The 27,030-nt window shown below is 38.6% G+C and overlaps 2 protein-coding genes across 4 annotated transcripts in view; one reads left to right on the top strand and one right to left on the bottom strand.

Moving 5' to 3' along the window:
- LOC124717372 (speckle targeted PIP5K1A-regulated poly(A) polymerase-like) overlaps positions 1-12,597 on the top strand; it is a 221,362-nt gene extending 208,765 nt beyond the window's left edge. For 2 of the 3 annotated variants that reach the window (XM_047244210.1, XM_047244206.1), the window contains exon 12: positions 5,948-6,016. The gene's annotated coding sequence lies outside the window, so the exon portion shown is untranslated. Of the gene's footprint in view, positions 1-5,947; positions 6,017-12,295 lie in introns of those variants that run through there. The other variant, XM_047244208.1, reaches the window with a different exon arrangement.
- The window catches only part of LOC124716755, a 120,392-nt gene that overhangs the window by 27,888 nt on the left and 65,474 nt on the right, over positions 1-27,030 (bottom strand). Inside the window, exon 5 of the mRNA XM_047243299.1 lies at positions 8,528-8,620. Coding sequence (XP_047099255.1) covers positions 8,528-8,620 — 93 coding nt within the window. The remainder of the gene's footprint in view (positions 1-8,527; positions 8,621-27,030) is intronic.

Here is a 27,030-nt window from a genome sequence, read left to right as displayed (position 1 = left end):
CATCCGCGTCCTCCATGTCATCAGACATGTCTGAAAGAACACACTCTGTGCATTCATATAATTGATTTGCCTCAATGAGCAGTGAATCCAAAATCTTCAGTGTGGATGCACATTTCATTTTCACTCATCGCTGCTGGTTTTGCATAAAGTCCCAGTGCAGCTGATATCAGTTATTCCTTTCCTTTTCTTTCTCCCCCATCCACTTTCAATGTATGTAATAGTTTTAAAATCAGTTCCACTCTCCTGAATAATTAAGTTCCATAGCATTAAGTAGATGGTCTAAATTGTTTTTGTTATGATATTTCTCTTCCTACAGCTGTTGCTGCATTGTGTAGAATGACTGTGTTGCCATTCAGCATTGATTCATGGTATCGTTATATGAGGGTCACCCAAAAAGTAATGCACCACATCTTTTTTTCTCAGAGGAAAACAATGCTATGAACGCAAAACATTACGTATGCATTATTTGAAGTCTCCTGAATGAATGCACCAAGTTTCGTCACTTCCGACAGATAGCATAGCTGTAGCACAGTTTTAAAATGGCATCTGTAGGTTGTGTACATTACAAGCAACAATCCATCATTGAATTTCTCACTGCAGAGAAAGAAACTGTGGGGGATATTCAGAAATGCTTGTGCAAAGTCTATGGAGCATCTGCTGTCGACAGAAGTAGAGTTAGTCGCTGGGCACGGAGGCCAAGGTCATCAGAAGGCAGTTCGGCGGAGCTCCACGATTTGCAGCAGTCGGGAGACCATCCACGGCTGCCACACCTGACATGTTGCAGTGAGCTGATGTTGTCATTTGCAAGGACAGATGCTTTACGTCTCGGCAGTTGGCACTGCATCTATATGTCAAGCAGCAAAGGAAGTTCACTCAGAGAAACACTGGTTCTGCCACCAGGACAAGGATTGGTACCGACTGGGCATACACACCCGTGTTTCACACTGGAATGTGACTGAGATTACGAGGAAAAATTGGGTGTGTAGATAAAACACCATTCTTTCATGTGTGTAATTCTCATTATATTCAATAAAGAATTGTTGAAGAAACCACGCTTTCATATGACTCAGTTGCACAACAATTGGGATTCACGATATCCAGTTTTAAAGAGCTATATGTTAAGCTCGTCGATTTGAAAAAAGTGTATGGGGTCTGAAGATGGCAAAATGAATTACCCAAACTGGTTGTGTTTGAAATAAAATAAAAACCTTAAAGTTTATGCCTGCTGGTAAAGTTTATTGAACTGAAAAAACTGATCACCACGGCTGCGTTTCTTGTAGTCCTGGCTTATTCCCTGCCTTGTAAACCATTCCACTATGTGTTAAGTTATACAAGGCAGTCTTTTAATTAAGGAATGTTTTGGTGATTGTTTTTCTGTGTTGACAGTTTGATTATGATACAATGCACTTTGTCTAGTTAGCTTCAAAAAGAAAAGTAGTGATGGTGTGACAGAAGTGGGTTGACTGTGGTATGAGTTTGTGCAATCATGGTTCTGAAGCTGTAGGACTGAAGTAATGGTGTTGAAGTGGTCCTTGATGTAGGTGAGATTGCCAGGTGTGTGAATGAAGTGATAAGTGGTTCAAGTGAACTGTTTCATATCAAGTGTGGTATAATACAGTTTGGTGCAATTGAAATATGGTACAAGGTAAATATATTACAAGTTAAATGGCATTAATTTATGGTGACGTGTGTCTTTATAGTTGATTCTACATGAGGTGTAGGATGTGACTGGAATATTAGTCAAGCACTGTATTTAAACATAAGTACAACAAACATAAAATTAATGTCCCTCAGGAGACAGAAGGCTAATACCATGTAACACCTTGACAATGGCCTGCATTTGGCAAGGGAATGAGACCAAATTGAGATGTCAAATTGCCGTATTTCACCTGCTGATTCAAATAGTCCCAGACTTTTTGATGGAACTGAGATTACGTGACTCATCAGACCAAGCAAGTTGCAATAGGGTGCCTGAGTGTTCACGAAACTGGCAACAAATGAATACTGCTGTGCACACGGTTGTCATCACATTGGAAGGTGGGACTGTCCATAGCACAATCAGTATGATGATGTATTAGGTTGATGCACAAGTTCATAGCATTTTTGTTTTGCATGTTGGCATTTTTGTTTTGCATGTTGGTATTCTGGTTGCTATCGGTTTATTTATCAATTGTCATTTTTTATTTGTAGTTCACCGTTCTTATTTGAGTTTACATATTACCATTTTGTTGTCTGGAGACAGAGAGTGGAGCTGTAGATGCTAGAAAATAGAGTGCCCAGTGGAGAAATTCGGACATTTGCAACATACTCTTCTGTTGGAGTTCAGTACAGGAGTGATTGCAACGTAAGAAGCCAGAAACATTTGCTTCATGCATGGGGATAGTGCCACTGGACAGAATACAGCAAGAAAATGGTTTTCTCATTATAAGAAGGATAATTTTGACATCATTGATTCTTGATGTTGAAGAAGAATTTTGGGGTTTGATGATGATCATTTAAACATTTTAATCCACATCATTATATTTTGTTTGAGAACTGGCTATTGTGATGAACTGTGATAATTATTCCATTGTGCAACATTTGCACGCAAGGGGGAGGATCAAAAATTGGGTGTATGGGTACTGCATGCTCTAAGCCAAAATCACAAAAATCATCAGGTGGCATAATATGCATCTCTGCTTGCTCGTCATCAATTGGCTCGAACAACACTGACCATTCCTATCCTGTATTGTTACTGGTGACAAAAAATGTTGTCTTTATGCTAACATAGGGAAAATAAAGGAATGGTCAAGACCAAACAAAGCAGCAACTCCCCATACAAAGGCCTGTGCGCATCCTTAAAAGGTGATGTTATGCATCTGGTGGGATAGTGCTGGTGTGGTGTACTACAAATTGCTTCCACAAGGTGTAACCATTACTGCTGACATTTATTGTCAACAACTGAGATGTCTTGTAGATGCAGTCCAAGAACAATGACCAGGAAGACTGCGTTGAAGTGATGCTATTCCACAATAATGGCTGCCTGCATTCTGCTAGACTGAAAAAAAATACTATACACAAGTTGGATGAGGTAGTTATTCTGCACCCACTTTTCTCACCTGATCATGCACCCTCACATTTTCCACACACTATCGAACAACCTTCAAGGTGCTTTCTTTCTGGATGAAAATGCACTCTGAATATGGCTCAAAAAGTTCTTCCCTCAAAACATGGGTGATTTCTACAGTCGCAGAATTGAAAAGCTACCCCGGCGTTGCCAGAGTGCTGTAAATAGTGAATGATAATATATTATTGATGACTGAAGTCTCTGTTACGTGTATCTGTTGTGTTTATTAAAGTTCGAAAAAACACTACAAAATTGTGCACCAACCCAGCTGAAGAAATGGCAACACTTGGTCACCAGAATGTTGTAATAAGCATAATAAGCATTCTGACTGATGTTGGCAGCAACCTGAATGGGTGGGTCCAAGTCAGATACGGAAAACACTCCCCCCCCTCCAAAGATCATGGAACTAACTCTGGCCTGACCTACACTCTCCAAGTGGTGCAGGTATAATGCCTCGTGGGCCACCAATACTCTCGATGCCTCAAAAACGGGCAATATCTTAACTTGTTGTACCTTATTACGTGCCTCCAATCATCTACTCCCCAATTTCTGTTGTTTGAATCAATAATGATGTGAAGCTTCATTTGCTGCTTTGAACAATGGTCTTCTTGACGTACCAGACTACGAACTTGATTGCAAGCAGTTCCCTTAGCAATTTTTACTTTGAAACTGGTTGAAATTGACCAGCATTCACTAACAGTGGCAATTCCAGTGAGGTTTGAAATCGGTTGTCACTGAGAAAATGTGACAATTGCCTCCAGTCCCGGTTGCTCACGACCACTGTTCTTTCGCCGTGTTACATGGCTATGAGTGCTACACCGTACTTGTAGAGACGTGTCAGACAGTCCACATCGATAACTGGACAATTTCATTCAGTGTGTGGTCTCTGGCATTTCCCTGGGCTGGGAGACATAGCAGGAGTTTAGTTACTGTAGACCAATTAGACTTTGACCACTGTGGTTACTTTAACCACTCATGCACTAAAAGTTTTACAGCTTTCCCTTGGGTGTTTAGTATATGGTGTTAGGTGGAATGTTCCATCAGTAGACACTAGATGATGCCATGTAGTGCCATTTCCTTGCACAGCTATTGGCATATCTGTTGTGACTTACAGTTGTAGACGAAAAAGTGCGTTAAAATCTGGTTGTGCAAAATCCACCAATATCGTTTACCTGGAAATCCAACAGTGTTTTCAACTATATTGTGTATGTTACTCAATTACTTCTTAAAACAGATCCCTGATTAATTTTTTGTTCACATGTATATATGTGCCAGTGTATTACAATTTCTGAGGTTATGTGTGCGATTTCTCTGTTTGTGACCACTGGTCATTGTTACATTAGCGTTACAGATACACATTTCACGGGACAGTGTTGATGCCAATGATTAATGACTACAAACATTAACCATTGGTATATAGACAAAGACCCATTTGTAATAGTGTGCCCACAGCTAAGAAAAACAAATTTCATACATTGCTCAAATTGTAAGGTCTTGTGTTTCAGGCAGTGATTTGGGTGAAACGTGTAACAGCAAATATCTCCAGAAACAAGGAATGAAGTTAGTTTGCCCGCAAATCCCAGACGCTGATTTGATACGTTAAGAACAGATAACCTTAGTTCTAACTGCACTGAACGTTTTGAAATGAGGAGTTAGGTTTTAAGATGGATTGAACTCTAGATCTTATGCTCAACTAAATTTGGAGCTATGTGTGTGGTACTCCATCCTACTATAATATGTTTCATTGTATTTATAATTTTCATGATGGACCACACTGTTTGAGTACTAGGAATTTTTTTCTTTTATGAGGCTAAATAAAGCAATTAAGAAAACTTTAGATCAGTGTATTTATTTCTAAGTGGTCAAAGATTCACTGTGTTATTGAAATATTGACCACAAATGGAATGATAGTTGATGGTTGTGTTGAAAGTGTAGGCTGGTCAATGTGTCCTCAGAGCCATGCCAACTCTGACTGCCTACAATTTTACCATTACTTCCGCTGCATTTAATAAAATGTATTGTATTAATTAGTATATAATCCTTTCATTCCAGTCCATATGTTCACTACCATAAATAACACAGAGTTATACATTACTGATAATCAAATTTGAGTCTGAAAACTTGTCAAAGTATACCTGGTTTACAGTACATTATAAAATAATGGAGTGTTTTCTCAAGCCTAAATGTTGCAAGAGGGAACTGCTGGCCCCATATTCATGGAAAGTTTGCAGAAGCAGTTTTGAATTTGAGTTGTGATAGGGTAAAATAAATTATTTAGCTGGAATTTTGTTGTACTTCATCTTTGTATTAATTAAAGGAATATACTGTTGATTTATTGTGTTTGTATTGAACCGGAGACCTAGAAACAATGGAGAGGCATTGTCCCGCCATAGCCCTCAGTGGTTCACAACCAACTCCACAACAGGCCACAGCAGTCCATCCACCCCGCTGCCGCCCCACACTGAACCCAGGGTTATTGTGTGGTTCGGCCTCCAGCAGATCCCCCCCCCCCCCCCTCTCCCTGCCCCAATAACGTCTCATTCCAAAAATTCCAAAATACCCACCATTGATCTAATGGCAGCTATGATGTTACTTAGTAGGTAATCAAAATTTTTTGAAAGGATGAAAGAGTCATTCTAAAAATTTGTTATTTTACGATTTTTTTTTTTTTCCTTTTTGAGATGGTCTCTTGTCTTGTGCTACTTAAAGGATGTGAGTGATTCGAGCTTATTGATTTATATGAGAAGATTTTACTATCTATTCTGTAATCTATATGTAAAATATATAGTGAGAAATATATGTGGGTTTATGAATTAATTCATCATCAATTACTGTATTCAGTGTAACTTCTGGACCGAGAAGACTTAGCAATAGTTGTGTCCGATTTGCCTACGTTACGTCTAGCAAGGGAATAACTATTGAAAGAAGTGGTGATATAATAGACCTCACAAGAAATCACCGGAAGAATAAAAGGTAAAAAGTAGAACTTTATAATATGTGCAGACACAGGACTGTGTGAGTGTGTCAACGAACTGATGTACAAGTCATCTACAACATTAATAATATACATATTAATTCATTATACAGCCTGCCCCCTCATCATTTGCTCTTGCATTATTTTTTTTTTGTTTTTTTTTTTTTTTTTGCTGGTCTTTCATTTCCTACTAGACAGGAGATAATGTTTCTGTACAAATACATTGTTGTAATTATATTTGTTAAATAAAATGGATCCACAAATATGAACTTTTTTGAGGCCATTACATAGTCACAGTGAGTGGTGCGGCCCACAATACTAGCAAGTCTGCACACGGCTGCCCTACAGTAATGATCTGTGGCAGAAACAAGAATAGGGTGAAGTTGGTCAGGCATGAGTAAGATAGTGTTGTCACTGGACATATTTTACACAGTGTGAAATAAAGTTGCCCATGTTTGAACGGCAAAAGACAGGCAATGCATGTCAATGACATTGTGGTATTCCTTGACTTCAAAGTACTGAGGTAACTATCGGTTAGTGTGAATCTGTTCTTGTATTCGCAAGGAGAGGGATACAGATTGTAATGTGTTTAAGTTATAGGAACTCATTTCAATGGGTATCCGTTTCTCCATTTCATATCGTGACGTCGTAGTGATAAGCTTAGTTTGTCACTTTTGTACACAAAATTCAGATAAAATTATTAGAAATATACTCTGGGTGTAGAATATACATAAGTAACAATTATGCATGTGATTCTGTCACATCCATACTAACCAGCTATTAGCAACTTTTTAATTATGGTTTATAATTAAAACACAGAACAGAGAAGATATAAAAGTAATTTTATTTTACAAAATTAATGTTCATAATATTAAATTATTGAAATGATTACAATGGTAATTATTTGTTAACTTACATAAGTCTTTATAAGTAACACATATCTTTGGTTATACTGTGTGCCAAAAGTTTTGGCAGGAGGTGATGATGTAACTCAGTTTGAGGATAGCACAAAAGCAGTTTATTATAAGACATTGGACAAGTCAATTAATATCTACACAGATGAAGGTGATTTATATGCATACATATTTAAAATTACAAATAATACATTTCAAACATTTAAATATTCTTCAACAGATTACAAGTAGTGATCCTGTAAAGATGACTTTCAAGATTTTCCAGTGGTTCTGACCTCAATATTTTCTTTTATGCGTGTGAGAATCTTTTCATAAAATTTAATGCCCATGCAGAAAGTACAGTTTTGGCTCATGGATGTATTGATTTGGGTCATATGTAAGTTTTTGTTTTATCTTGTAAATTGCTTGTTATATCACAGTTTTTTTTGCAGTCTACTGTCCTTTTCTATTACACTTATTATAAAAAAATTTAAGAGTTCCCACAATGTAGATGCATGGTGAAGGAGGAATACCAAACACCTCATACAGAGCTTTATATGAATCTCTAGATTTGCATCCATACACAATTGTAATGGCCCTTTTTTGCAGTTTGAATGTGACGATTGGTGCTTTAGAGTTAGCTTAAACTGTGACCCCATATTTATGATGAGAACGAATTTGGGTACGATAACACTCTTTTCTGTTTTTTCGCTACATCAGAATTTTAGTGAGCAAAGGAGGCAGCAGGTCTTGCTCAATTTTGTGGTAAGATAATCTAAATGCTTATTCCATTTTATATAGCTTTGCAGTCATAATCCTAAGAATTTAGTTGCTGTACTGTTATACCTTATTCATTGTTGATAGAGAGAAATGGAATGTACATATCCTTGTTCGGAACATTGTGAAAGTTCATGTGACAGCTTTTTTACTATTCAGTAAAAGCAGATTGTTCTGTGCCCAGTTGCTGAGCTGTTTTATGACTGTGTCTAATTATTACTGTGCCAAAGGCCTTGTTGCAGTGGTAACACCAATTCCCAACAGATCCTAGGATGTTGTGTTGTAATGTTATACCTTCTTCATTGCTGATAGAGGGAAATGGGCTTGGTTAGTTCTCGGATGGGTGTCCAAGTCTGCCCAGCACTGTTGGCAAGGGGAGCGGCCTTTGTGAGGCCATTTGAGGAGCTACCTGATTGAGAACTAGTGGCTCTGGTCACAAAAACTGGCAACAGCCGGGAGAGCAGTTTGCTGACCACACACCTCTCCATGTCGTCATCCTGTGTGCCTATGAACTGAGGATGACATGGCGGTTGGTCAGTACTGTTGGGCCTCTAAGGCTGTAATTATTGCTGTAGTTCTTCCATACTTTCACATTTTAACAGAATTGTCATGTCACATCTGCTCTGCAAATATGATGATTTAGCATCCATGTTAAAGCTTAGGTCATTATTGTACAGACTGAAGAGAAGTGATCCCAGTGCCATATTTAATTAGGTTATACTTTGACAAATGTTCAGAAACAGTTTCAAGATTGACATTAGTGTGCCTGATGCTCACCTTTTGCTGAAGATTGCTCTGGAAGGAACTGATCCAGCTGTTGGACAGACCACAAGTACCATATTTTCCAAGCTTTGACAGCAGACTATTATGATGTCAAAAGCTTTTGAAAAGTCAATAAATGTGCCTCTTGATTTCTGTTTCATTTCAGTCATCTGTGGCATAAAATCAATGCTTTCATAAAAGGTAATTGTTGTTGACCTCTTATTTCTAAATCCACATTGTTCATAACAAAGGAGTTTGCTTTTATTTCGAAACCCCATAAATTTGACATATGTAACTTATTCTGATTTGAAATGCAAGAGGAATAATGATGAGCCTGTAGTTATTTACATCATCTCTCCCACCTTTTTTATACAGGCAGTCCCAGGAGGAATGGTCAGTATCCAAGGATAGGAGAGGAACAACCATTTGAAGCAAAGAGGTCTAGTAAACATGTGCTCTAAAACACATACTACTATGAGTACTTGTTCATCTTCTGCCGAACAAGTGTGCATAGTTCTTAAGGTACGGATTTTAGAGCCCATTTTTAGTATCCTTTTGTTGCTTTGAATGATTGTTTCTGTCATACTGCTGAATACTGACCATTCCTCCTGGGACACCGAGTGTATTGGATTTATCTTAGATATTTTCAGTACATCAGGCAAAGTCACATGTGTGACTCTTCTATTAAGATTGTTGCAGGGGCACCATCAAGGTCTGCAGAGCTGGAGTATTTTAATGTTTCTAGTGCTTCACTACTTTATTTTTTGTCACAGTGGTGATGTACAGTCACCTACTACATGTTCAATTTTATCATATTAGCTGTAACATCTGTGAAAAATTTGTTAAATGTGTTGGCTACTTGTAAGAAGTTTGATATTTTTATTATTTTCTTGTGATATATTTTTACACTGTGGCTCTGTTTTCACGAATTTCTTGTTTTTATAGCACACCACATGGTCTTCACTTTATTTGCAGAATTATAAGTATGCCATAGAAGACAGATATAGTATGGTTAGCAGAGTATAAAGTTGTGGCTGAGCACACAAGATGGAAAGATGTGTTTAAAATAATGTATGATCCAGAAGATTGTGAATAAACACAAAAATTATGAACATTGGATGTTGAATTAAATTTGAAAACACTTTCTTGTTCCGCATGTTTTAGTCAAAATAATTAAAATCCAGATCTTTCCTGAAAATAATGGAATGACTAAAAACAAAGCTGAGAGAATCAGTACATAAAGATAAGTATAGTTAATGTTTGGCTTCCTGCTCATGTATAATTTTAAATACATTACAAGAAACTCATAATTTTTGCAATTACAGTTGAATTCCATCTAAATTCAATCTTTGAGGATACAGGGCAGGAGTGTTACAAGTTGCACATATGTCGCATAGCTCCGAGATCACATGTAAGGAGCTCTCTTTACGTGAACATCATCTGGCTGTGCAAAACTAGGGAAGCTTTTGTTCGGAAGATGATGTAAACTCGTTGATATGTGTGATAAACTCATTGATAAGTGAGACAGTATTGAAACTTTACAAAACATATTTACCCCTGGACATTTTTTTAGGAAGATAGCAATAAGAGTAATAGTGTTGTTTCTTATATATTGGGCTATAAGCTTTCAATGTCTGATGGATTACTTTCCTGGTGATGAACTGTTTTCAGTGTGCCTCTGTACCAACTTCAGCAGTCAGTCTGAGTGAACTGGAACCAACAGCTGTTTGTTTCAATTACAATGCAGCATACTGCTCATTTCAGGGTAAGATGTCTCAGAGAAAGACATTAGCAAAAATTCCAGAAGCATTCAAGAACCTACTAATAAGAAATCATAAGCACTATTTTTGTAATTTATGCAGCCTCTGCCGTGAAAAGTATTCTGTTATTTGTATTGGGTAACAGTGCTGTGTCAGTTGAAAGGAGTTGAGGCTGTGCAGACTCCAGCTGCTAGGGTGACTCGGGGAAGTGGTTCTATTAGCACACACAAAAATAAAACCTGACTTGGCTTTGCAACTCCCAGCAGAAGGTGTGGTATGTGTAAAATGCAGGATAACATGAAAATATTGTGTGATACCAAGATGCCATGTTGTGGAGTAAAAAATTATCTACACTTTTGTGTAGCACCAATATAAGAAGGGTCTTCTTTGGACAGAGGTCACGCTTCTGTCTATCAAATCATCTTCAATGAACTTGGCTTCTGAAGAGTTCTATGTGATGGGTACCAAAGCAGCTGACAGAAGAATTCAAGGTGAAACATGTTCACATGTGCCAGTGCACACTCAACTGCTTCAAGATGAAAGGCAACTCATTTTTGACCAGGATAGTCATTGGTGATGAATCATAGATTCATTGCTATTAGTGAGAATCAAAACACCAGGGTATGCAGGGGAAACACGCCAGATCACCACAGAAAAAACAAAAGGAAGAATAATTATTGTTTAATTTACTGTTGACATTGAGGTCATTAGAGACGGAGAACAAGCTCAGAATATATTCGAGGGTGGGAAAGGAAATCGGCTGTTTTGTTTCAAAGGTACCATCCCAGCACTGGCCTGGAGCAGTTTAGGGAAATCACGGAAAACCTACATCTGGATGGTCAGATGCGGATTTGAACAGTCATCCTCCTGAATGCAAGTCCAGTGTGCTAACTACAGTGCCACCTCACTCAGTTCTGGATCACCAAGGACAAAAAATTCAAGACACTGCCATCACCAACAGCAATATGAAACATATTAAAATAATAGTGCATTTAAGGTGGAATATATACATATTTTACAATAAGTGAATTACAAAGAGTGGATAAATTTGCATTGCCTGTGAGTGTCTCGTTAGGAAATATTAACTTAAGTATAAACAATTTTGTGACCTTACAAGCCTGCGTACAGGGCCTAAACATAGGCTTTTCCTCTCACTTATTCTGTTTTTGTGGACAGCCACCTGTACAGGATACCTGATGACCACATCTATGTTGGAATTGGGGAGGGGGGGGGGGGGGGGAGGTAGTTGGGTAGTTTAATTTTCAATATTATGTAAGTGTATTTATCTTTTCTTGGATGATTTTGTACAATGATCATATTATAGATACACAATATGGAAAGCAGAACAGAAATAATTGAAAAAGAACTAATATATGGTACCTGAATAAGCTCACCAGACAAATAATATGGGAGAGTCAATTCTACAATGTACTTACGAAAAAAGTGGTGCTTCGACTTGCATATTATTTTTTAGCAGATTCTCTTTGTTTTCCAGTGCACTTGGTCTAGTGGTCCGCAAGCTTGTTTATTCGCACTAAGAAGGTTTTTAGTTGGTTGCAAAGCTACTTTTATACCAATTTATGCACTTCCACATTTGAAGAAAATCAACAACCTGGTAGAGCATACTTGAGTAGCCCAGCTAAATGAAAGATGGTGGGAACAAGATCTAGGTTGTAGAGAGGATGTTCCTGCAGTTCAAAACCCAATTTTTTAATGGTTTCAGTAATGTGGTGTTAAGGTTTCAATGGTGTGGTGAGCAATGTGCGGGTTGACATTGTCATGCAACAGCAACGCTTTCTTTGACAACAGATCATAACAGTTCCTGTGAATCGCTGGTTTTCGCCTGTTTTCCAAAAGTTCACTGTAAGACACTTCCCATGTCTTTACATGCTCTCAATATAATCATCCCAAATCTCTATCACCTTCCTCCATGCAGATGTAAGGTGTCGTACATAGTCCATCTCTGTCGATGTCTCACAAGGAAAACTTTATGGCACGTATGATGTCTTCTCTTCTGTTGTAGGTTGCACCACAAAGAGGATCCTTCATTTTGGCAAACAGGTCATAATTGCACTGACTATGGTGGGTGGTCCAGTACTGCCCTCCCCCAAGTAGACAGGAGCTCCTACATGGCACTTTCTCCTCCGTGGGGGACGAAGGTGATGTTGCAAGAAATTGCAGTAGTAGGCTCCAGTGACTGTCCGCTCCTGATATACACCATGATGCAGGGTTAATCTGTAGATATTGTGAGCCACAGTAACCACCACTTTGGTACTAGGTGGTTCATGGCACACATTCAATGGGGGATGAGATATTATTAAAAAAGCCAACAGTGGCCTAAATCATAGTGGAAATTAACTTGGCCAAAATTATGTACTGTCACAGCCCCCTTCTAACAACTGATTCATTTAAAAATAAACTCTGTTAAGTTCTAAATATTTTGAGCTTATTAAAACAGTTCCCAGGAGCTGAGTGCATAGTATATTAGTTCAGTAACTGTGGAGACATACGTTTGAATCTTGTAGGTAGTTTCTCTTTTTTTTAACTTTTAATTATATTTTATGCCTATTAAGAAATGGAAACATTAATTAAGGAATATTTGATTGCAATTTATAATAAAAATAATATCTTTCCATTTCAATTAATAATCACTTGCAAACTGCTTGAAAATCCAAGTATTCAAAACAAATTAAAATTTGGCACAAAAATTTCTGAAGAATGAACAGTATTATTGATGTATATAACTAATTTCACAACAATGCATTTTGCATGTTTACCAAATTTAATTTACACTCAAGCAAACGGAGATTAAAACTAGGAAGGTCTATCTTTAATTACAAATTATGATTCAGTATTTGTTAATTACTGTTTCCACTTGATAATAAATACAATATTTAAACAAAAGTGAACTAAATGTGCCAGTGACATGTAAACTTACAACTTTCACAGTTTCTGGATTTCTATAGTAAGGGCTCAGCTTCTGGGATTTGTGTTAATAAAACTAAAAATGTTTGTACTTAATTGTGATTGAAAATCTAGCTTTCAGAGGATTTATTCTATTTTTTTATTTTTATTTTTTTAATTGCATCATACTGTTTTAGAAACTTCATGTCCAGCCACTGACCTTCAAATCCTGTACATATGAAGAAAATCAAAGTGAGCCAGTCTGTAAGATCCCCTCATACGTAGAGTTTGTCATTATATCACAATGCACACACAGAAAATGACTGCAGAACTACACTAGGTGATCAAAAGTATCCGGACAGCTGGCTGAAAATGACTTACAAGTTCGTGGCACCCTCCATTGGTAATGCTGGAATTCAGTATGGTGTTGGCCCACCCTTAGCCTTGATGACAGCTTCCACTTTTACAGGCATACGTTCAATCAGGTGCTGGAAAATTTATTTGGGAATGGCAGCCTATTCTTCATGGAGTGCTGCACTGAGGAGAGGTATTGATGTTGGTTGGTGAGGCCTGGCACGAAGTTCCAAAACATTCCAAAGATGTTCTACAGGATTCAGATCAGGACACTGTCCAGGTCAGACCATTACACAGACATTATTGTCATTTAACGACTCCAGCATAGGCCGTGCATTATGAACAGGTGCTTGATTGTGTTGAAAGATGCAATCGCCATCCTCGAATTGCTCTTCAGCAGTGGGAAGCAAGAAGGTGCTTAAAACATCAATGTAGGCCTGTGCTGTGATAGTGCCATGCAAAACAACAAGGGGTGCAAGCCCCCTCCATGAAAAATGCGACCACACCAGAACACCACTGCCTCCGCATTTTACTGTTGGCACTACACACGCTAGCAGATGACATTCACTATACCCACACTCTGCCATCGGATTTCCACACTGTATACCGTGATTTGGCATTCCACAGAACGTTTTTCCACTGTTTACACTCCTTACACCAAGCGAGACATCATTTGTCATTTACCGGCATGGTGTATGGCTTATGAGCAGCCGCTCAACCATGAAATCCAAGTTTTCTCACCCCTACCACCTGTCATAGTACTTGCAGTGGATCCTGATGCAGTTTGGAATTCCTGTGTGAAGGTCTGGATAGATGTCTGCCTATTACGCATTACGACCCTCTTCAATTGTCAGCAGTTTCTGTCAGTCAACAGACGAGGTCGGATTGTACACGTTTGTGCTGTACATGTCCCTTCATGTCTCCACTTCACTATCACATTGGAAACAGTGAACCTGGGGATGTTTAGGAGTGTGGAAATCTAGCGTACAGATGTACGACACAAGTGACACCCAATCGCATGACCACGTTCGAAGTCTGGGAGTTCTGTGAAATGCCCCATTCTGTTCTCTCACGATGTCTAATGACTACTGAGGTCGCTGATATGGAGTACCTGGCAGTAAGTGGTAGCACAATGCACCTAATATGAAAAAATTTGTTTTTGGGGTGTCCGGATACTTGTGATCACATAGTGTATCTTCATGGTCAGCACAAAGAATTACTATTAATGTTAAGTTAATAGAAAATGTAAAATTCTCCAGGAACTCAAACTATTTTCTCACAACAAGTGGTAAGGAAATTCAGTTTCTTTTGGAAACCAGTGCTGTTCAAAACCACAATAAGGGACATTCCATATTTCTGTATATCCTCCGAACTTACACACATTTCATAAATGTATATGGAGAGAACAGTTAGGATTTGTAGTTTCCAAAATAATGGGTGACAAGACTCTGTTTGCTGTGCAGTACTCATGTATCAGACAATTTTCTTTTGGAGTTTCAGTATTTGTGATACACTACTTGAACTTCACCAGAAAATTATCCCATATCTAATGACAGATTCAAAATAACTATAATAGCAATTTTTCAAATACGCAAGTCAGTGCACAGATAGCTCTCAAGAAAAATAAATTTTTGTACATTTACACAGCATTATTAAAGAAAGGTATAGTCCATTCCAGTAACAAACAGTATAATGCATTATCCAAATCCAAAACAAATATAATGACCAGAAACAATTTCAGATTAAGTGTGATGGATCACTTGTCACACACTACTGCTGTACAGTAAAGAGCATCTAGAAATAAAAAACCGCAGTGCCGATTACAATTGTGTTTGTAAATTGTATAAAGTAATAAAATATTGTGTAATATTACTTCTTGCTAAAATGATGTGTGTAAAAAATTTTAAAAAATGTGTAGACCTAGTAATTAAGGAATCGTCGAACATATTTTGTACAATGTACAGTCTTATATTCATAGGGCCAATAAATAAATAAACCTAAACAAGAACTGACAAACTAACAGCACCTTCACAGTGAGAGGAATTTTAAGCAAGGCTGTTCTTGTTCTTAATCACACTGATTAAAATCCTGAAAATATCTGACAGGAGTTTTCTTCAAGAATGTTAATGTAACTCTAGTCAGATTAAAATAACTTGATAGTTACACCTGTCACTTGCCACATCGGGTGCCGCTTGGTTACAGATGACACATAAACATGGTGGGTCACTTCACAAATCCTGTTCATGTGTAGCGTGGAGCAATATTGAAAGTGGACACTGTGAGGTATATCGGAAATGTGAGATGCTTTGTCGACGGCTTATTTTAAGTGAGCAGTGACTGAACTGCGGCAGACAACGTGTTTTTTAGCCCTGAATTTAAACTCATTTCCTAAGCTAACCACAACTTCGTGATGTGTTACGTATCCAAGAAAATGGTGGTCAACAATCTGTGGCAGAACTAAAATGTTCACTTTGATCACGGAGATTACGCTAACCTCTACAATCAAACTCAAGAAAGAAAAAAATCTGTGCTAAAAGCAAACTAATTTCTTGCAGTCATTGGTCACCTGAAATTATTCTCACATTGGCTACAGGAGCTGCCATGTTACCAACCGATGCACTGTCCTTGTTGGCACTTGGTTGCAGATTATAGGTGACACAGGCAGATACAGAAGAAAAAAGAATGATAGGAAGAGAAAATAAGGACAAATAAAGAAGTCAATATGATGATGAAAAGGGCACAGCGAAGAATTAAAAATTAACAAAATACATTTAAACCAATTACAATTAGAATTTAAAAAATTACATTTAAACCAATTAACTGACTAAAGAAAAACTCTACTTTTGACTAGATTCGAAACTTCTGCACATCATGTTTGTACACTAACCATTGTGCTAGGCTACAACAGTGAATTTAGTATTTATGGTTCAAATGGCTCTGAGCACTATGGGACTTAACATCTGAGGTCATCAGTCCCCTAGAACTTAGAACTACTTAAACCTAACTAACCTAAGGACATCACACACATCCATGCCCGAGGCAGGATTCGAACCTGCGACCGTAGCAGTCGCGCGGTTCCTGACTGCGCGCCTAGAACCGCGAGACCACCGCGACCGGCTAGTATTTATGACTGTAGTGAACTAATCACTATGATAACTGTAGCCTTCAAAAATTCGACTTCATACAACGTCATGCAAAGCTTATCTAGTGTAAGCCCATCTCTGTGATTATGATAACAGTATATATGATGCTGAATCCTGTCTTGTGCAGAAGTATCCAGTATAAAATGTACGTATTTCATTGGATTGTGTGTGTGTGTGTGTGTGTGTGTGTGTGTGTGTGTGGTTATCATGTATGATGTAATACGAAATAAAAGTGCCAGACCCATCATTTGGGATTGAAACACATCAAAAAAGAATGTTGGACAAGGAACTGGAACTGACTGACCAACTGTTGTGGCAGTTTGGCAACGGTGTGTGGTTCGGGCGTGCTGTGGAGCACTCTGACTGGCAGAAAACAGCACCAACGTGTGAAATATCAACTATCGAGTAATTTTAATCAGCCTATAATGACACACATGTTGGTTTCACAAACTCTCAAAACTGACTCTCCTGCCTAACCTAGACACAGGGCTACACGTAAGTCTGGAAACAAGAAAGAGAGAGTTGCCAGATGTGATGTTTTGTGTCGTAACAGATTAACAATATTTCATTCAATGCAACCCTCATCTCCAATAGGCCTATATAGATTTGCAGTGTCTGTAGTTTACAGTGTCCTTCAGACATGCAGAGAAGATGTCACTGACAATCCACAGCCACACGAAATACAAGAGATGCATTCACAAATTGCAAATAGGATTACACAACAGCTGTACAGTTTATTAGTAGTACATTAAATTTTTTTTTGGGGCTGGGACCTGAACCCAGACCTCCCACTTAATGCGAGCTGTCACCTTAACCACTTTGGCTATCCATGCAAGTCTCCCGGATCTCGAGCCAAACCTCCGTATGTCGCTGTCCACATCTCTTAGTTCTTACTCACTTTCTGCCATTCCTCTGCTGGGAATTTTATGCTACCCACACACCATTTGGAATTATGCACAGACTCCACAGTATATGGGGATGACAGTATATAACTAGTTAATGGGCAAACACATATTTAATATGAAGCCAGAAATTTTAAAAACGAGGCTACAGCAGATTCTGTGGGAGAAATGCTACTAGTCAACAGACGAACTCATAGAGGATGAAATGATAATTTGAGCAAGGGGTAATTAAGTGTTACATTTTATTGTATGTATATATAACAAAATTGTTTTATTATTATGATGGTGTTCGTTAACTTCAGCTGTTCTTTGTTTATGGTGAAATTTTACCACAATTTGACGTGTCTCCTGTACCCAAATCAAATGATTTAGAGTGTGTGTGTTATGAGACAAATAAACCACAGTTCACAATTCACAGACTCATAATGAGTGACAGCAAGGACTGTTACTATTTAACTTTTCCTTCCATAATAATTACATTTTCTTATATGTAAATGCATGGGACTGGGGGTGTTTCATTTTTCCTAAATAGTGATCTTTGGTGTTCCCTTTCCATTAGTCTAAAATTTTTTATCATCTAAATAATTTCTAATTTTCTCCAGTTTCCCTAAAATAGTACACCATATTTAAATACCAAGTAAGTGTTAGCAAAAACTGTGGTCCTGAGTTTATCACGATACACAGTTTCTTAGTATTTATATGAGGGTGAGTCAAATGAAAACCTTAAATTTGTAACAACAAATGGAAATTTCACGCCGTTATCCTGCAAGTTGCTAAGCGTGCTACAAACAGCGTGCAGAATGGCCTGCAGGTGGCAGCATAGTGCAGATGCACACATACCATCACAGTATCAGTACAAAGAAGGCATTGCAGCATGTTTACAGATTAGTCATGGGTCAGCACACCACATTGTGCATGATGTGCTCCAGTTTCACAAAGTGTCTGCAAGACGAGTGCAATGGCAGCTGACTCCTGAAATGAGAGAATGACGTGTTGATGCTTGTGAAGAACTGATTCGGCGCTTTGAACGAGAAGGTGATGGCTTCCTTCCAAGAATCGTTACTTGGGACGAAACCTGGGTTCACCTCCACCAACCGGAAACGAAGAGAGCGAGCAAGGAATGGCGCCATTCCTCATCACCAAACCAAAGCAGTTTTGAACAGAACCATCAGCAGGGAAGGTTATGATGGCTCTCTTTTGGGACAAAAAAGGCGTCATTTTGGAGCATTACATGCCTAGAGGGACCACAGTCACCAGTGCATTATACACAGATCTCCTAATAAATCATTTGCTGCCTGCAATCAAATCAAAGTGACGTGGATTGCTGTCAGCAGGTGTCCTTTTGCAACATGACAATGCAAGGCCCCACACTGCCCGTACAACAGTTGCAACAATCACAGACCTGCATTTTGAGTGTCTTCCTCATCCACCATACTCACCAGACCTTGCCCCAAGTGATTTACATATGTTTGGAACACTCAAAGGCGCAATGGGAGGAAAGAATTTCCATTCTGATGAAGAGGTACGCCACGCGGTGCATGAGTGGTTGTGCAGACTACCAAAAGATTTTTTTTCTAAAGGATTTATGCACTTTGTAAGTGCTGGAGGACTTGCATTGAGCTTGGGGGAGATTATGTTGAAAAGTGATACAGCTTTGTACCACTTCTGCACAATAAATAATTTTTAGAAAAATATTTAAGGTTTTCATTTGACTCACCCTCGTATTATACAGAAGCTGCTGTTATGTATTGAGGAGGATAATTATAATGCCTACGAAACATTTAAAAAAAATCAATGTATGTAAATGGCTAAACGTAATGTAACAAATGATACAGAACTTGAAAGACAAACTCTCCAAGTTGTTTTCAAAGGTGTGCCGCCAATTGTAGTTGCTCAAAACGGTGAAGAACCAGGCAGAGAAAGCATTGTGTGTGCTGAACTTTGCCTGTTACCAATCGGTAGTGTGTGTGTAAAGAGCTTTTTGGGCAAGTTTCACAACACACTACCAATTTACAACAGCATAATGGAGTGATATACAGTGGAAAATACTTTGTAACTGATTAAGAGTGAAGCTGGGTAAATTGCAATTCCTGTAAGCCATAAGCCATGGCGACAAACTGTGTCATCTAGAGTTCTGGATTGATATGCAGAACCATCTCAAAAATGACGGAAAGCAAATTAATCTTTAGTGATAAAGTCACTTACCATCTTTCAGAAAGGTCAACGGACTCAACACACACATATGAGGGTCAGAGAATGCACAAATAACTGCCAATCCAGGATTCCGAGAAAGTTAACACCTTCCGTGCTGTGTCCAGATGGACCCTCCTTCACTGAGGAAACTGTTAATGGTATCACCTATCTCACCGTGCTGCAGTTGTGGTTCAGACCACAAACTGGAATCCATAGCAAGGATTCCATCTTTCAACAAAATAGTGCCCATTCCCATTTCCACAATTGTGTACGAGACTACCTGTATGATGCAATGCCCTGTTGGTGGATAGGCTGCTGAGCTGGTGCTAGTCGAGCAGCTGCCACAGTCACTAAACATGATGCCTTTTGATTTTTATATTGTCGGGTTACATCAAGAACACTGTTTATGTTCCACCTCTACCATAGAGCCTTGCAACCCTGCATCACAGCAACTGTTGTTACTGTCAGTCTCGATACGCTGGGTTGGGTATGAGCAGAATTGGACTAGTGTGTGGATATGTGACGTGTGATAAAGGATTACATATGGAACATCTACAAACATTGTAAAAAAAAAAAAATTAAAGTTTGTTTGTTATCTTGCTATTGGTCGTTTACCTATACCAAGTTTTTGAAATGTTTCCTAACTTTATAATTACCCTGTACAGTAAGAGACTGAATGAAAGACACATGGAAATATACAGACTTGATTTCTCACAGTTTATGATACTGTTACTGAGTACCGGAGGAAAGTATACACCACCTTCTAGTTTCCTAATTTGAAACAAGTGAGAAGAAAATATTTTCTTAAATATTTATTATTGTAATTTAAAAAAAAGATCACAGTACATAAATTCAGTGTCCCACGTGAGCGGTAGTCAGAGTTTGTATTATGACCTCGATAAACAAGAGTTATGGAAAAGTCACTGAAAACCCCTGGTCAGTGGAGACTTACAAGATGGGATGAGAAAGAAACACTTTCCAATAGTGACATCAGTACAGGTGTAGCCGAGGTACCTCAAAACCGTATGCCACTCAGAGGAATACTTCAGCAGAAGCCTTCCTTGGATCAACATTAACAATGATGTATCAACAAGAATGTCAATTGAATGTTGCACAGAGTCAGTCGTTCGAGATCATTTGCCTTGGCAAAGTGTACTGTATCTAAATCAAACGTTTACTCTTAAGTCTATGACTAGTCATTGAAGTATGATTGAGATGTATGTGTATAGTTATGTTTTGAAAAATGAGGAGGACATGAGTTCTGCAGGGGCATAAGTTATCTTATTTTATCCTGCAGAACCCTCACACTATTCTGCTTGTTCTAGTTGATGATCTCAAGACAGTACGGGATATCCAGACACCAGTTGGTGCTCAACAACAGTACCTGAATATTGAAAGGGGAAAAATTCCTTCAGGCGACGCAGCATCATGTGGGGCTCTCTTAATACATTCTATAGCTGACAGTTCAAGAAGGTTTTGTGGGGTGAGGGCGCGGGGGGAGGTTATCAGTCTTCTGACTGGTTTGATGTGACCTGTGACAAATTTCTCTTGTACCAGTCTCTTCATCTCTGAGTAGAGCATTTAGTACTTGCACCCTATGTTCTCAATTATTTGTTGATGAATTGCAATCTCTTTGTGCCCCTGCAGTTTTTATCCTCTATAGCTCCCTCTATTACCATGGAAGATATCTCCTGGTTTCGTAACACATGTCGTATCAACCTGTCCCTTCTTTGCGTCAGCATTCTCTGCGTGCCCCTTTCCTCACCTATTCTGCGGAGAACCTCTTCATTTTTTATCTTAGCAGTCAACCTCATTTTCAACATTAGCTCCACATCTCAGATACTTTGATACTCTGCTTATCCAGTTTTCCCATGGTCCATGGTTCAATTCTATACAGTGCTGTCCTACAAATGTATGTTCTCAGAAATTTCTTCTGCTAATTAACTGATTTTTGATACTAAGAGATTTGTTTTGACTAGAAATTAGAAATGCCCTCTTCACCTTTACTCCCCATACTCCTTCCACCTAGCCCCAAAGTCAAGAACTTGAATCTGCGTATTATTGACTGACATTCATTTGCGTGACATAAAATTTTGAGATTGGTATAATTATGTAAATTGTTAGTAGAATGGTGTAGAATCAAGAATCATCAGTTACTGGCAGCGTTTAAAGAAACAGAGTTGAAATTCTGATAATGTGTGTAATCTGAGGCAAAATATAATGTCAAAATGTTCTGTAAAGTTGTCTTCAATAATCTTTGAGTTTTTAAAGGAAATGTGAAATCTGGACTGAAAGCACGGTAGATTAACCAATAGTTAAGTATAAGTTAATGTAAAGAGATTACCACGTCATATTCTGTATAGAAAGATATTACGGTGTACCAAGTTTCAGACAATTTAAGTGATTTAACAAGGGTCCAATGATGACGGTATTGACAGTTCAGATGTAAAGACCACTTAATGCTCCATTTGAAAAATCACACCAAATACTGGGGTGTGCTAAAAAGTAGTGCCTCCGAAGTTTTTATGTGAAAACTCTTAAGGGTTTTTAAGTAAATGTTATATATCTTTATTCTTCATGTCTACATATTTATTTCTCAACTTTATCACCCTAGTGACAAACAAATTTCTCCCAATAGCAAACCAGTTTGTTGATACCGTCACTGTACAATGTCTGGTTTTGTTGACAGAGACGTGACCTCATGTCTGCTTGCACCACTTCATCACAAAGTGAAATCCCTGAAGGTGTTCCCGAAGTTTAGGAAGCACATGAACATCAGATGTAGCCAAGTAGGGGCTGTTGGAAGATGATCGATTACAATGAACCCAAAGTGTCACATTGTCGCAGATGCCGCAGCACTTGTGTGTGGTCTGCCACTGTCATGCTGAAGGAAGGAGTGCTCCACGTGAGGACAAACTGTTTGAATTTGAAACTCGATTACAGCGTGCTGTTCCTCACGCACCGATATAGTTACATTATCAAACCGCCATGTTACAGACTACAATTTGGAGCTCTCTAACGGTGGAAGACTGCAAATATGTAGGCATGAAGAATGTTTGTTTTATTTAAAAAGCCTTGATTTTTCACATAAAAAACTGGAGGCATTACAAATGAAATAGGAATGAAATGTTTCTTAAATATGGATCTATGGTAGGAAATTCCCAATTGGGAAAGTTATTAATAATTTATTATGCCAGGAGGGCACTGTTAGATCACTGAGGCAAGCGTGCCAGCATTTTAAGAGGTGGCAATTCCATTTCACAGTCCACTCCCAATTGCACCCAGGGTATATAACCAACTCCAGAACCGCTTTGTCGGTTCATTTGTTAACAGTGTCTCACTGTCAGAAAGCAAGTCAGCGCTGAGCTTCACGATGGAGCACATTGTGATGCTAGCTGCAACTGGGAACGCAAGCTTTGGATGGCTGCATAAGGACACATTTTGAGTGGTTATGAGAAACTTTAAGATTGCACTTTTGCAGAATTAGGTGCACTAGCCCGTACTTAGAATGAAACTTCCTAGCAGATTAAAACTGTGTGCTGGACCGAGACTCGAACTCGGGATCTTTACCTTTTACGGACAAGTGCTCTACCAAGGTAGGAGACGAGGTACTGGTGGAATTAAGCTGTGAGGATGGGTCGTGAGTCGTGCTTGGGTAGCTCAGTTGGTAGAGCACTTGGCCGCGAAAGGCAAAGGTCCCGAGTTCAAGTCTCGGTCCATCACACAGTTTTAATCTGCCAGGAAGTTGCATACCAGCGCACACTCCGCTGCAGAGTGAAAATTTCATTCTGTACTTAGAATTATTTATACAACTTTGTCTCGGAAAATAAATTTGTAGGAGGGTATGCTGAAAAGTAACACCTACAAATTTTAGATACTGCTCCCAATATCAGTTGTTATATTACATGTCATGTTTATTAATCCATTGACTTTCTCCTTGGCTTACATATGTTGTAACACTCTGCCTCTACAGAGTTCTAAATTTTAGTGTGTAACATGGTGTGCAATGTTGGTACATGAGAAACAGCATGCTGTAATCGAGTTTCTAATCACAGAAAACGCACCACAATTGGAGCATTCCATCCTTCGGCATGGTGGTGCCAGACCACATGCAAGTGCTGCGACACCTGCAACAATGCAATGCATCGGGTTCACTGCCATCAATGATCTTCCATATAGTCCCAACGTGCCCTCATCTGATTTTCATCAGTTTCCAAAATTTAAAGAACACTTTCGAGGACTTACCTCTGATAGTGGTGAAATGGTGCACGCAGAGGTGAGGTCGTGGCTCCGTCATCAAAGTCAAACATTCTATGGTGACAATACGACAAACTACTCTCTCACTGGGAGAAATGTGTTTGTTGCCAGAGTGACTATGTTGAGCAACAGGCATGTACACATGATGAATAAAGATGTAAAATGTTAATAAAGTTCATTTTATTTAAAAAGCTTTAGGACTTTTCACATTAATATTTCAGAGGCATTACCTTTCAGCACGCCTTTGTAGCTAATGGAACTTTGGTGAGATTTATGTTCTGAACTGTGCCAACTGCTGACAAGAGCAGTAAAAATTCATGTGATTTATGAAAAACTTAAGGGTGTGAAACTATAAATTTTTGACTATTCACGATTACTGCAAATGGTGAACTTTTAATTTTAACATTACTTCCATACACCCTTTCAAGAAGTGAGGAGGATTTTATTTTTCAGCCACAGTGAGCTAAAATGTGGACAGGCAGATTGCAGATCGTGAGTAACACTATAAGATTATTTTCTGATTGATCATTTCAGTAACTTACAGGTCCTTCTGGCGTGGCTGAACTTCCATTTTTAGAACCGATGCACTGGGACAAACTTAAAACATTCGCCATTCCATAGCCTGTGCTGTTCCCCTGTTTCGGTCCTCCTTGCTTTGTCTGTCACAAATTAGTTTGCTTACAACATAGTAGAAAGTAATGTCACCAGCACATCTCATCATTGATATATATTCACCCTAAATTTTAATCTAATTCCTGAAAATTTCTTCTATTTCCGTCATTGCTTATTCGGTGTATAGTTTGAGCAGCCAAAAGACTGCACCCCAGTATAACACCTTTTCTAAACTGAGCACTTTGTTCATCGTTCAGCACACCCTTCGATGTCTACCAACAATGCTCATGTCAACAGCCTCAACAAAACTGTGTGTGCCAATTGAATAGAAATTGTCAGAGAGACTACAGAAGAATGTAACATTTCAGTTGCACCATGTCATGAAATCCTGTCACAGTATCTTGGAATGCATCGTGTTGCTGCCAAGTTTGTCCCACGGCTCATGAGTCACGACACGAAAGACTTTTGTCTTGCAATCTGTGAAGAGCTTTTGGATTGCACAAATGAAAATGAGATGTTCCTTAAGGCAACCATAATTGGGGATGTGATGTGGGTCTACGGTTATGATGCTGAGGCCAAGGTTCAATCTTCACAATGGGTTGGGAAAGGTTCTCAAAGATCAAAAACAGCGTATCAGTTCAGGTCAAATGTCAAAGCCATGGTGATTGTTTTCTTTGACTTGGAAGGATTAGTTCTTCATGAATTCATGCCACAGAGACAAACTGTTAATCAATGGTACTACTGACACGTGATGTGACACCTGCGAGAAAATGTGAGAAGGAAACGGCCTGAAATGTGGTGAGAGATTTCACGGCTCTTGCATCACAATAACGCACCCCCACATTCACCCCAGTTGGTGCGTGACTATTGCACAAAATACAAAATCACTGTTCTGCCCAATTCTCCGTACTCTCCAGATCTGGCCCCTGCAGACTTTTCTTTAATTTCCAAAGGTGAAAATCCTGTTGAAAGCATGAAGATTTCCAACGACAGATGAGATAAACGAAAATTCGAAGACAGTGATTTGCGTGATTCAGCATGAGGCGAACAGAGACTGCTTACGGAAGTGTAAATGGCATTGGGAGCAGCGTATCAATTGTGAAGGAGAATATTTTGGTAGGGATCATGTGTAATAAGTAAAATATGAGCATAGAAAAATTTTGTGGACAAAGTTCCAGAATTTTTTTAAACAGGCCTCGTATATTACTGCTGCTCACACAGAATGGGTGGGGGCTTGCAATTGCAAATCAACAATGAAATGGTACACGACAATGTTTTGTGAGACTGGTGCACTTTGTACACAGGCGCACCTCCTCAAGGGTTAATGTTAATGGTATGCGTTGTATGTCTTGTACGAAACAAAGTTGTTCCAATCATTCACTCTCAGCACTTGCAGCCTCGAGTTCGCATTAAGTACTGCTCAGTTCTGTCTCGGGTTCATTTTTCCAGCAGTGTCAATTGTACACTGGCATTGACACACAACAGTATGCATACATTTCCTGGTGGAGAGCTGGCCAATATGCACCCTGTGTAAAGGCTTACAAAATGCGATAGAAGAGCAGCACGATGACGTTGTGCTGAGCTGTTTCCACAGTGACAGCAACCACGAGAGTTGTAGCATTACTCTTTGTTTTGTGTTGTACACTTTGGTGACATCACATTACACAGTTTTTCACTGTTTTGATGGTCATCTTCAAAGCAACAAAGATACTTCCGGTAACAAACTGAATAAATTATATTGCTTCATTTCTCTGTAATGGGCTACCAAAGACAACAGATTCCTTGTACAAAAATACCCAGAAAACATCCACAGATACTATAATATTGTCAGTAAGGTTTGTTCACCCTGTATTAACAATTTATTGTTAATACAATGTATGGATTAAGTTTCTATGCATTTTGTTAATTTATACCTTGACGTCTTTCAGATATTCGTCTAGCTTGATGGGATCTATGGCACACAATGAATGGATCAATGAAATTTCACCTGTTGATAGCAGTTAAATGTTGATTTCCTCGCAATCTCTCTCTTCACGCACAGTCTTAACATGTCTTTTCTGTCTAATACCTGTTTCTTTTTACTCTATATTACCCAATGAAGGTTAAAACCTATTTATAATCTTGTTTCTTTTACCAAATAGGAGAACTCACAAGTTCTTTTAATTACATGTGCACTTGTTTTTGCAAGCATAAGAAGAACAAGAACTTTATGCAGTCTCTGTAACCATCTGACATTCAGGAATGTTTGCCTTTTTCATCTTTTTTAAACACTATCCTGGTAGAAGTAAAAAGCTTCAAGTTTGGACCATTTAGACTTAGGATACAAAAATTAACCAGTTTTTCTGAGGTCTTTCATTTAATAATCACTTTTCATTAGAAACAAACAACTGTGG

This window comes from Schistocerca piceifrons, chromosome 9 (genome assembly GCF_021461385.2).
Source record: "Schistocerca piceifrons isolate TAMUIC-IGC-003096 chromosome 9, iqSchPice1.1, whole genome shotgun sequence".
Taxonomy (NCBI): Eukaryota; Metazoa; Arthropoda; class Insecta; order Orthoptera; family Acrididae; genus Schistocerca; species Schistocerca piceifrons.
The sequence above is the reverse complement of the archived record's forward strand: the minus strand, read 5'-3'. Positions and strand labels throughout refer to the sequence as shown.